General features: G+C 38.1%; 1 protein-coding gene and 1 pseudogene across 1 annotated transcript; both read right to left on the bottom strand.

Annotated features, from left to right (window-relative positions):
• Positions 1-1,283: 1,283 nt before the first annotated feature.
• On the bottom strand, positions 1,284-5,401 carry LOC127622827 (extracellular calcium-sensing receptor). Its single transcript, XM_052096928.1, has 6 exons — positions 5,325-5,401; positions 4,827-5,115; positions 3,576-4,412; positions 3,040-3,270; positions 2,782-2,905; positions 1,284-2,182 (listed from the first exon to the last, which is right to left on the bottom strand). Exons 1-6 carry the CDS (start codon positions 5,399-5,401, stop codon positions 1,284-1,286), a joined length of 2,457 nt encoding a protein of 818 aa, XP_051952888.1.
• A 2,300-nt stretch (positions 5,402-7,701) lies between these two features.
• On the bottom strand, positions 7,702-9,141 carry LOC127623045 (extracellular calcium-sensing receptor-like; annotated as a pseudogene).
• Positions 9,142-12,424: the final 3,283 nt, after the last annotated feature.

Below are 12,424 nucleotides of genomic sequence, written 5' to 3'. Positions count from 1 at the left end.
ATGCAAAGTGGATGCAAGTATTAGTATGATTGAGGTAAAAATGTGTTATTACCAGGCATTAGTGGAGCACAACTGAGCTCCAAAGCCCTGAGGCTATTTACAGTCATTTTCCAGCACATTAGAGGTGTGGGGAAATGGATGCTGTGGTCTGCCTCCTGTGCATGCTTGAACATGCCTGGGGCGGGGGCATGGTGCACATCATTGTGACATTGATCAGATTGATGAAAAATAAACTCAAAACCAGAACTATGAATGCACTGGTGCTTTAGTTGGTAGAAAAATTAAGTAAAATATCACCAAGAGAAATATTTTATGATATGAGAACCTGCTGTGTTTAATCACATTATTCATCTCCTTGTGAGTATGGAATGGAATTCCTTGAGAATATTAACAAAGATATGGTTAATCTTGTGGCTTGCATGCACATTGTATTATTGCACTGTATTTTTAAAACAAATTTGCTGTAACGCCAAGCATACTAATACTATGCTTTTAATTTTCACAGTAGATTTCATTACTTAAAATATAGAGAGCAGAGACTAATTTCAACTGCAAGAAATTAAACCTTTTAACCCCTGTCTTATATGGATACATTTGAATAAAACACCCTGAGGGCAAATGTAAAATATTCACTATGCGCAATCTTGCATATGTTTTCCATGTCAGGTTTTCTCATTTATTTAAAATTTATGAAAGGGATTTATTTATACAATGAATCTTCCCCAAGGAAGGCACATTTGCTGAACACATGCTCAGTGTTTTGGATAAACACAAAGTTTCATGTGATAACTTTTACAGGACATACAGACATTTGTAACATACATGTAGACCTTCAGGCAGAAATCTCAGCTCTGTTCTCAAACAGGCTAGCTAGAGACATATGTTGTGCTTCACCATATGATACTGTTTATTATAAATGCTTCTATTTCAGCATATATTTTAGAGGCACATATAGAGTCTGGTTCAAGTGTCACTGCATATTGATGGCTTACTGAGGAGTTTTACTAGAACAATAGTGCACTCTAGTGGCAAAACAATATACTTGGGAATGTTTGACAAGATGAAGGGTTGAGAATCAAAGTGTCCCTTCCATTCATTTTAGTAAGTCAAAACAGATCATCAGATTTATATAGTTCATCCACCTCAAAGAGATTCAACACACATATATTTTTTTTCTTCTATCATATTCATCCATAAAAAGAAATACACATCAGAAAATGTTATCAACTGTGTTATTGTAACGCCTTCAATTTAAAATTAAAGGCATGACTGAGAGTGGTTAATCATTTTTGGGACATTATATACTTTTTAGAATTCCTCTCAGGCATGAAAATTATAATATAACATTTAGGACCAAAAATGCACAGAAGTACTCCATAACTAGATGCTAAAATGGCAAATATTTCAACAGCTACAGTGAATTTTCCAGGAGAGCTGACATAAGCTGGGATGAATGTGATCCAGACAGCACAGAATATAAGCATACTGAATGTGATGAATTTGGCTTCATTGAAATTATCTGGCAATTTTCGGGCTAGAAAAGCCAATATGAAGCAGAAGGCGGCTAAGCAGCCAATGTAACCCAACACACAGCAGAAAAGAGCCACTGAACCCAGGTGACATTCTAAAATGATCCGGTCACGATATAGCCAGGTGTTCTTCACTGGATATGGAGGTGCTGTGGTAAGCCAAGCCACGCAAATCCCACCCTGCAGGACAGAACATAAGAACACACCCAGTCTCTGCTGAGGGGGGCGAAACCAACGAGCCATGTTGTTTCCAGGCAACGTGGCTTTAAAGGCCATAAGCACCACAAGGGTCTTACTGAGGAGACAGGAGAGGCAGAGGGCAAAGGTCAAGCCAAAAGCAGTACGTCTGAGAGGGCAGGCCCAGCGTGATGGTTGGCCCAGGAAGGTTAGCACACACATGAAGCAGAGAATGAGAGATAGCAGCAACAGAAAGCTAAGTTCTGAATTATTAGCACGGACAAGGGGCGTATCTCGATGACGGAAGAAAATCACAGCCACTGCCATTGCAGCGACAGCGCCCAGAATGGCTGTAGCTGCCAGGGCCATGCCAAAAGCTTCAGAGTAGGATAGAAATTCAACATTTTTAGGGATGCAGTGACTGCGATGCAGGTCAGACCAGAAGTCTTCAGGGCAAAGAATGCATTCAGCCTGATCTAAAAAAACACAGAAAGCAATTGGCATGGTAGAAGTCATCAATGGCTATTACATACTGTAACTACCCTTAAATTCTAAAATCAGTTTCCCCACATATTTAGACCTATGATTTTCCATTACTTTTCAATTATCTGTCCAGTCATTTGTAATTGCTGTATAACAATTTAAAAAATCCTTTTAATTCAGACTTTGATAAAGACTATGACTCGTTTTGATACATTTAACCATGGCTTGCAAGCAAGTTACAATTAACACATGCTTTACATAAGCAATGTGGCAATTTCAAATATTTTAGAGCAGAGCATAAATAGGAATATTTATATTTACTATACATATGGGTATTTACTATACCCTGACTTTATCGAGATAGACAAATGCATTTGAAAAATGCAGCTGATTAAATGCCCTGATTTTCCCAAGCTTTCCATGACAGTGAGAGCCCTTAAACATTCATTCAATGGATTCAAATCTTTAGGCTCAGCAGAGAGATTTTTTTATTTAATGGAGTAAAACATGAATTGATTCAAACATACACTACTAATAATCATTGCACTGTGTTTGTGTGTGTGTGTGTGTGTGTGTGTTTGTCTGATAATACCAGTAGTATTGCTGATGCTGCCCTCTGCACAAAACACACAGTCATAGCAGCACACAGGCTGACCCTCTCGTGTAATCTTCCTGTATCCCTGCGAGCAGCTAACAGAACACACAGACACTGGTACCTGTAAAAGAAAGACAACATATGACAATGACGATCTCAGTGTCTTTAGTGATTTATATAGTACAGTTGCAACCAAAATAGTCACAATAAATACTGATAACTAGTAACTGAATTTGAGAATATTCATAATTTCACCTCCTCAGTTTCCCCATGCCAGATGATTTTGTCCTGGTTCAGCACTAACTGCTGTGCCTTTGGGAGAGAGGAGTCAAAGCGACCAACTGTAACATACTGTACCGGACCCACATCTGTCACTCTCTGCCAATTCACTATGTCATATGATCCATCAGGGTCTCCATTCTTATCAAAGTGAACCATATCTCCAAACATGTTTGTGTAATTCACTTTCCTCAGGACCTCAACAACCTGCAGAAGATGAATACAAAGAAGAAGTTACCCATGGTAAATAAATAAATGGGGCTGAAATATTGATTTTCATTGAAATTATTTGATTTTATTAGTGCTAAGACACACATGGGACAAGTACAATATAGGAAATTGGTTGTCAGTTCAGCAGTCATTACATATAACATAATATATATATAAACATATACGAATATATAAAATAACATCTCAGAAACATCACAACACTCTCATCAAATAAATGTTTCATTTATTAGGTTACATTAACACTGCCTTTTTTTAAATGACATTTATAGATTTAGCTGTACCTGCCAGGGCTGTAGATTGTAGATATCAGGGCACTGCTGTGTAAAAGCAGAGCCATTCTCTCTTTGACACAGAAGCAAGTTATGCAGTGCATGAGCCACAGTGTAAACAGCCTTGTGCACGTTATAAGTCACCCTGAGCTCAGACACATCATAATAGATACTCTGAGTGTCCTGGATCCTCTCCGTGCCAGTGCAGCTGTGATTATAGTGGAGCGGATCAGTTGTAGAGGCAATAGGAAGACTTGTATTTAAAGAGCATTGGAACTGCGTTTCCCAGAACTCCCTTGCAAATGCATTGTAAGGCACAGCCAGAGGCTGTATGCTTTCGAGGAAGAGTTTGAGGCCAGGTATCTCAGCTCGGCGGATGGCGAAGCCAATGGTGCCACTGAGGGAAAGGTAGTTCTCTTTAGTGGAGATTAGAGTGGAGGTCACCCAGGCTTCACTGGCCACCCACTGCTTCCCGGTCACATTCTGCCGTACTATTTCATCCACTACTGGCTTGATATCCTCCTCAATGGCAAAAACCACCAAAACACGTGCTGTAGAATCTCGAATGGTCCTAACTATGTCTTGCAGCTGTTGCTGAGTGGGTAGTTTGGGTATTATGACTCGATAAGCCACACACACACCTAGGCGGGTCACTTCTACAGTGAACATGTCTATGCCAGTGCGGCCGTAAGCATCGTCAGCACCGATTGTGCCCACCCAGGTCCAGCCCAAATGCTTCACTAGACGAGCAAGAGCGCTGGCCTGATTTACATCACTGGGGATTGTGCGAAAAAAATAAGGGAACTGCTGTTTGTCACTAAGGCAAGCACAGGAGGCAAAATAACTCACCTAAAACAGAGAAGGGGAAAAGGATTTGGACAAAGATTGAAAGAAGGCTGAACACAGAGTTTAGTGGAGAAGATTATACAGTGTTCAAATGTCTGAGACCACTAGTAAAAATGCTTGTATTTTGTATAAATTTAATACACAAATTTAATATTATCAGTATAACAATATGAGTGAAAATGTATTTTAAAATAACCGTGCATTTAAGAAATTCTGTCAATATTTGGTATGTCTCCCTTTTGCTTGAATAACAATATGCACACACGTTGCAGTGGGTCCAACTTTGCACAAAATTTGATGATTTATGACCAAATAACAGGTTTAAATAAGATTTTGAATCCTAGATTGGATAGACTGCAGATATAGAATTCCTTGACCTTAACTTAAATTAATTTTGTCAAGCTAATCTGCTCTCACCAGCGGGATATGGAACAGGTTGAGTAGTCTGGAATTGGCCATGGACAGTGTGGATCCAGAATCCCCAATGATGATAGGGATGCTCGTGGAGGAGCACACCCCTGAACTGTTTCTTTTCATGGGTTGAGAGACTACAGACAATACTGTCCTCTGAGACAGAGCAGTCAGCCCGCATGTGTCATACAGCCTATAGCCCAGTGTAATGTTTGGCAGTAGAGCAGGGTTTTGGTTGATCTCCTCAATGAAGAAGATCATTGCCTGAGACCAGCGGAACACTCGCATATTAAACCTGGAGGATAGATCAGACTTCAATTAAATTCAAAAACAGATTTAACAAATGCACAAGATTATAAAAGCATAGAGTGATACAGAGCCACATTTTGCAAACATCTGGTTGGTTAATCACCACATACAGCAACACAACCTTGATGTGAAACACATGAAATATCTGTAATATAACTCAAAAATCAGTTTGCCAGTCTGCATTTTATTCTTTACCCCCTACATTTCCTTTGGTCTGGCTGACTTCTAAAGGTAAGCTCCTGGTCGACAGCTTTAGAGTGGATGGGAAACATCCCAGCAAGAACTACATGGCCCTCCTTATGGACCACTGTTGTGTCTAGGTCCTTCCAGAGTTTACAGTCTGTTTCTGAAGTGCTATGCATGGGGTATAGGAAGGAAAAAACTAAGTGTACGGCCCCAAATAATGGCATCTTCATCTCCATCCCTGCAGAGTGGTTTGCTTTGGAACAGCTGGAAACTGAGGCTCTGGGTGAGGGACTTTATAGAGGCAATGTACTGAAAAGGCACTCTGCAGGGACATGAAGTGAGGTGAGGTGCACAAAGATACAGAGACATGCATGCTTGAGCTGACACTATGTGGACAAAGCCATACACATACTGTACATATACACTATACAAAATAAAGACACTGAATATTGTAACTAGGAAAGCTGTAACACAATGTCATATATATACCATATATATACCTATAACTGTAATGGACACCACTGACAGTATTCCATGTATTCTGTTACATTCCAAGCCTGTCAACACCATCCATCTGGCCACTAAGATGGGTTAGGGGAAGGATACTCAATAAACTGACATTGACATTTTATTGCCTTATACAGAAACATTATGGAATACATTCAATCAAGATGATGGTATTCTAAACATTTAATATTTTTCAAATTATATTTTGACATTAATAAATACATATTCAGAACTGCATGGACAAGAAAGAATAATTTACCTGTAACAAAGGATTTTGTGATAATCAAAAACTTTGAAAAAATTTGGTCCCTTATGGTAGTTTCCCAGTGTCTAAAAAATGCAAGCAAGAAAGCAATCAAGCAAGAAAGAAAAGTAAATGCTAAAATGTATGACTCAAAAAGGCACCATTTTCTCAGAATTACTCTGTGACATATCTTAGGTTATTATCACACAAAATGCCAATCATTATGTGACCTATGACCTCTGCACATTCATAATGTGGGGACAGAGAGTGTTTTCACTTTATGCTTTTCCAAAGACTGCAATGTCTGTATGTCTCTGCCATCATGTGTGGCTGAAGTGGAAAAAATAAGTTGTGTGCATTTGCTATTACAGAGCTCAATGAGCAGGGATATTTACATGTTGTAGCTTTTTTTTTATTATTAGCCTAATGGATGTGGAATTTATTACACTAAGAGGACATACCTGTCCATTTTCCACTATTGAGTACTCCTTGAGTACTGAGCGAGCAAAGAAAGTACAGGGCCTGACAGGCAGATGGTACATATTTTTTGTTTCTATGTATTTTTATGAAGCACTTACTAAAAAATGTTATATTGGGGGGTTGCGTAATACTAAAGGCAGTGTGGCGAAGCCCACAAGACCAGGATGTGGGCTGCCCAATAAAGGCTAGTGCACACAAAAAACAAAGCCACAGTGTGCTGAGAATAAGGATACTGAGCTCAGAGTTGCTGGCTTGGACAAGGGGTGTGTGGCGTTTGAAGGCAAATATCAGAGCAACTGAGAGTGTGAAACAGGACTGCAGCAAAGTGACGCCCATGTTGTAGTTGTAGGAGAGGAACACAACTGGTTTTGGGATGCAGGTGTCTTATCTAATATTGGACCAGAAATCAGGCAGGAATTTCACACACTCTAAAAGAACAAGATCATATTTTAAAAAACACAATCATTAGAAGTATTTGTGTAAATGTAATTGTGTAATTAAGTTAATAATTCTAAATAACATTTCAAAAGATAAAACAAATCCTTTAATTTGCTATAATGCTTTCTTGACCACAGTGGCTAGTTCTATTTTACACAAAACTGGTCATCATTCTTGCATTGTTATACACCAATCATCCACAACATTAAAACCACCTGCCTAATATTGTGTAGGTCCCCCTCGTGCCACTAAAATAGCGCCAACCCGCATCTCATAATAGCATTATATTCTGTTGATAAAAATATTTTCTATTTATTTTTAAAACACTGAACCTTAACGTTTACTTAATTTACAAATGTAAAACCATGACTTTCACCGCACACAAATAACTAATATTGACACTATATTCATGTTGTTTAGCCAGAAGGGAACTGGCCACCACAGTGAACCTGGTTTCTCCCAAGGCTATTTTTCTCCATTAACCAACATCTTATGGAGTCCTTGCCACAGTAGCTTTCAGCTTGCTCACAGGGGTTATAAATACAATTATTATTTAATTTCTATAAACATCATCATATTTAATGAAAATATACAATACTAGATATTACAGTTTCATTTATTTTTTTTTGTGTTTTTGTTAATGCATGATTTCCTGTAAAACTGCTTTGAAATTATGTGTGTTGTGAAAAGTGCTATATATATAAAAATGACATGACTTTACTTGAGTTGACTTGACACTGCCTTATAAACATTATAGGAGATTCTGAGATGAGACACACCTGAGCAGATGTTACCTATGCTGGCCAGTAGTTCTGAGCCATTACAGCTGGGTCTAAGAGAGAAGCTGTCATTGCCTTTATGTAGAGAGCACTTCAAAATCTTCTCCCTGATCTGTTGAATGAATGGGCCCTGAGGGTGTTTGGAGGGATGCAGTCATAGCAGAAAAGGCTGCAGGCCAGGAATATCAGCTCTGTGGATGGCGAAGCCCATTGAGCCCTGCAAGATGGAGTGGAATTCAGGGGTGGAGAGGACAGCTGCTGTGATCCAGGCTTCGCTGGCCAGCCAATGGATTCCAGTGAGGTTTTGATGAAGGGCCTCCCAGAAGAGAGCCCTTGCATCTTGCTCTAGAGCAATGACCAGCACCACATGGGCCCTTGAATCCCGAATCCTCTCTACAATCCTGGACATGTCTGCTTGTTGCTGTTTTTTGGGATAATTTAGTAAAAAGCAATACATGCACCTAGTTTGATCACCTCATCGTTGAAGATTTGGGCACTGCCAGTACCATAAGCGTCATCCCCAGACAGTCCCAACCCAGCTCCAACCGATGTTTTGCACCAGCTGTGCAAGTGCATCCAATTGGAAAAAGTCAATGGGTATTTTGTCTTTAGAAATGCAGGGAACTCCAATTTATTGCTAAGACATGCACAGCTGGAGAAATAGCAAACATAGAGAAAAGGAGAGGGCATAATCCACATTATTAAAGAACACAAATGTACCTTTTCAGTTGCCTTCAAAATGCACAACTCACCTCTGGAACATGAAAAACACCTATAAAGTGGGCAACCACTAGGGATAATGTGGATCCTCTGTCACCAATAACAACAGGCACTCTGCCTTAACACTCTGTATTCTGTGTGCCCTCTTCATGCCTGCTCATCAGGGTCAAGGCTGTTCAGAGAACTTGGAAATGTGTACTACATGAGTCATAAATCTTATAACCCAGTTTTAAGTTGGCCAGGAGGCGGTTATCTATGTTGATCTCCTCTATGGCAAAAATCAGCATCTGCATTAATCTAAAGGTTAAAAAATTAAACCTTTTGGAACAAAGATTATCTAAGAGACAGAATGCATGTCTGAAATTTAAAATGTAAAATTTAAAATATTAAAAAGCAAAACACAAAAAAACATTAAATATCAAACAGAGATTCAGCAACTCACCCCAATCACTGCATAGGATTTGTCTTTGCAGTAAAAGATTGTGGAACTTTCAGCTCAGTGTTGTGAAGAGAGAAGTGTGCACCGATTCTGATGTCTCCCTCACTGGCCAGCACAGGCAGGTCTGAGGTACTGCGGATAAATTGACTGAAGAAGCTGTGAAGAAATCAATGTGCTGAAGAACAACACTAGTAACACGTCTGCACCCTGAAACGCCATACTTTCTTTGTAGATTAACTTCATAGCTTGAACCAAATTATACACCATTCTGAAGCTTTATTGCACATCACAAGAATTTTCTACATGACATAATGCCACTTATACCAAAAAATACATAAAGACACACTCTAGCTCACTTCTTAGTGCACACAAGATTCACCCAAGCCCATCTTTATAGTGCACTCAAAAACAACCTCACACAAACTATCTATATACTTCCCTTGAGGAAATCACTAAATAGAAAAAAAATTATTTCACTCACAGTACATGCACACACCAAAAAAATTTAATAAAGCATTAATTCTTTGTGCAGATAATCATAATGAAGTAAAAGTTAAAATAAGAAAATACATTAAAAAAAAATGTATGTAAAATGTATATATGCAGGACTGTGTGACTTGTAGCAACTTAATGAATTGAATCTTAAAAAAAAAATAATAATAAAATAAAAATCCAGAACAGGCTAAATAATAAAATTGGCAAGAAAAGGGCAAAAAAGTGTAAACGATGTCATAGTGCTTTTCCGTTACAAGATTAATTAAAGCCTGACTGATCTTGAGCTTAAATCGGTATGTACTTACTGATATTCAAAACACTGCCCCCAGTGGCCAAAGTAGTAAGTGTTGTTAAGCTAATGGCAGTGGTGTGTGGTGGACTTTTGAAATGAGGAGGGAGTTTCATCTCAGCATCCCCCACCCCTTCAGTTCTAGTTGACATTTAAATAGCTTTCATGTTAAAATCATACAATTCTGAAATCTGAATTATCACAACATATGCTATAAAAAAGTAGTTCTGCATAAAAATAAATAATATAAAATGTCACATATTTTGCTTATAAAATCAACAACATAATCACAAAATACTAAAACTGGCTGTTGCTCTATATGTAACATATACAGTATTTTCCTTAAATTTGTTTATTATAAATAATCATAAATATTGTAAAGGCTATGTACATATATGCCCCCCATAATGAATATTATAGACGTTAATTGCCATCATATTTCTGTATGGGAATTATTAATTTTTTTAATTGCCTCAAAAACAATACCTACAAGAATACAGCATCAAGCATATTTCATCTGTCACTAAAAAGCATGTCACTCACATACCATTTCAGATTTCAAGTAATTTTAATTTCATTTTGATTCGGATGTGACCAAAAATGCATTTGTCTGTGTCAGTTATTTGTTTTCTAAGCAAATAATTTCAGCACTTCCATCAGTTCGTTCCATTCATTCATGGCGATCTGCAGAGACCCACTGTGAGGACGAGAGTACGAGTGGCGGGCACTATCGCATTGACTTATTGACAGCATATTGAACGGATCAGCGCTAATCGGAGCTAATGTCTCCCCACACGAAAATGTTCACTGTATTCTGTGGTCCGAAAATGTCTGATAGGAAATGGCGCTCGTTAATGAGTCGGCATAATGCGGCCGATCCTATAGGATTCCGGAACTCTGAGAAACAACATGCCGACCTTCCATGTGATCGTGTTGTTAAAGCCTACCATCACTTAGACTTGTAGCTTAATGGCTCATTACAGGTTCTTTGACAACATATGGGGGTATTTTATCACAGTAAGTGCTGCAGGCTATATTCTCACATACACACAGAGAACATAGGTTTACTGAAGTGTAGCTCCAGGCAATAGTTTTCATTGTCTTCACACTAATATCACCAGGAGTCTGCTGCTGCTATACACTAAGAGCACCCTTGATGAACTCTCCCAGGATCAGATTAGATAATATAAATTGTTAAGGAAATTATTGTAAACTACTAGTGTCAGCTATATCTGAGAATAAAGTTTTAAAAACCTAAATAACGAGTTTATGTTGAGGGTTCACAGAAAACATATGTATTGCCAGTGATGTGGTTCAGAATATATAAATATTTTTTTATATGAATGCATGTCATGTGCAGCCTGTGCACTGGATAAAGATATTGCCAATTTGATAGACTAATTTGGAATTCATTGTGCATGATTTATTGGCATTTGTAAATCTAAATAAATCAATGAAAAGTAAGCACAAAAGGCCAGTGGCCCTCACTTGAAATGTTGCTTCATCATTTTTCTGGGATTACTCACTGCAGCTTCCATAGAGAGAGCCTAAAATTCATCTGTTTCATTAGAGCCTATTAATTAAATAAAAACGTGAGGCTTTTCACACAGAAATATGCTGATTATTGTTTCTTTTTGCTTCCCACCCCCATCCAGCTAATAAGAATCACATATTTAATCACAGATTGATTGTGTCTTTATCACACTATTATCTCCTTTCTCTTGGGCTTCTGTAACAAAACAACAGCGCACAACATGTTTATATGACCACAAACATAGTTTACCTGATACAGCTGTGCTTTTGATAGATGCTCAATGCTTGAAATTGTTTCACTGTTGTCTTGTGTTCTTTCTCAGCTTTATGTCCCTGTTGTAACTTGCTATGTTGTCTCTGCTCCATACTATGTTCATTAAATACACTACTTTTATTGCATTGTGCACTCGGTAACTCGAGACATGAGACTGTCTACCCCATTTGAACTAATGTAAGATGCATGCACGACTCCCCAAATATCCCTATGTGAGTCCTATGTAATATATTAATTAAAGTGAGTTAAAATGTTATATTTTACGAGTCACAAGACAAGAGTATGATTTAAGGCACAATAATAAGCACAATAATTTACTTCTGCGATCCCTACCACACGGCGTAAGTATAACTCTCAAAAACTTGCTAGAACAAGTTTAGAAGGAGAGGCCCAAGATAATTTGTACAGTAAGAAACCTCACAAAGAAAATACTGAAAAAAGTGAGGTTAACTTACCTTAATTAGTACCTGATATGGTGATCTCAGAGGAGTGGAGGGCAAAAACTTTTCACAAGTTATAGATCAGAATTGGTAATTGTTTTTATATATTTTTTTTAAATAATTAAGCTTGTAATTAGGTAGTTTCTCTTTTTTTATGGAAGACCCAGAGTTTTGATTCTGTTGAATATGAACCTATAGGTTCGGTTTGAACCTGGTCTCATTAAAATTGAGTTATATTGAAGTCAGCGTAGTCTAGTTCCAGTTTTGTGTTAACAAAGTATTTGCTCTGTTCTGTGCAGAGATCTAGGAACAGAGTTCGGTCAACACCAATTTGCAGGCAAACTCGGAAGGTTAATTTGCCATGGGTTCCCTCTGGAATTTCCAATGGATTTAAATAGAGGTTTTTGATTTCGGATTTAAGGGTTCAACAAGCGAGTGATTCGTTTTCAGTTCTTTATTCAGCCAGCATCA

Source organism: Xyrauchen texanus, chromosome 29 (assembly GCF_025860055.1).
Source record: "Xyrauchen texanus isolate HMW12.3.18 chromosome 29, RBS_HiC_50CHRs, whole genome shotgun sequence".
NCBI lineage: Eukaryota > Metazoa > Chordata > Actinopteri > Cypriniformes > Catostomidae > Xyrauchen > Xyrauchen texanus.
This window is presented reverse-complemented; position numbering and strand designations above follow the sequence as displayed.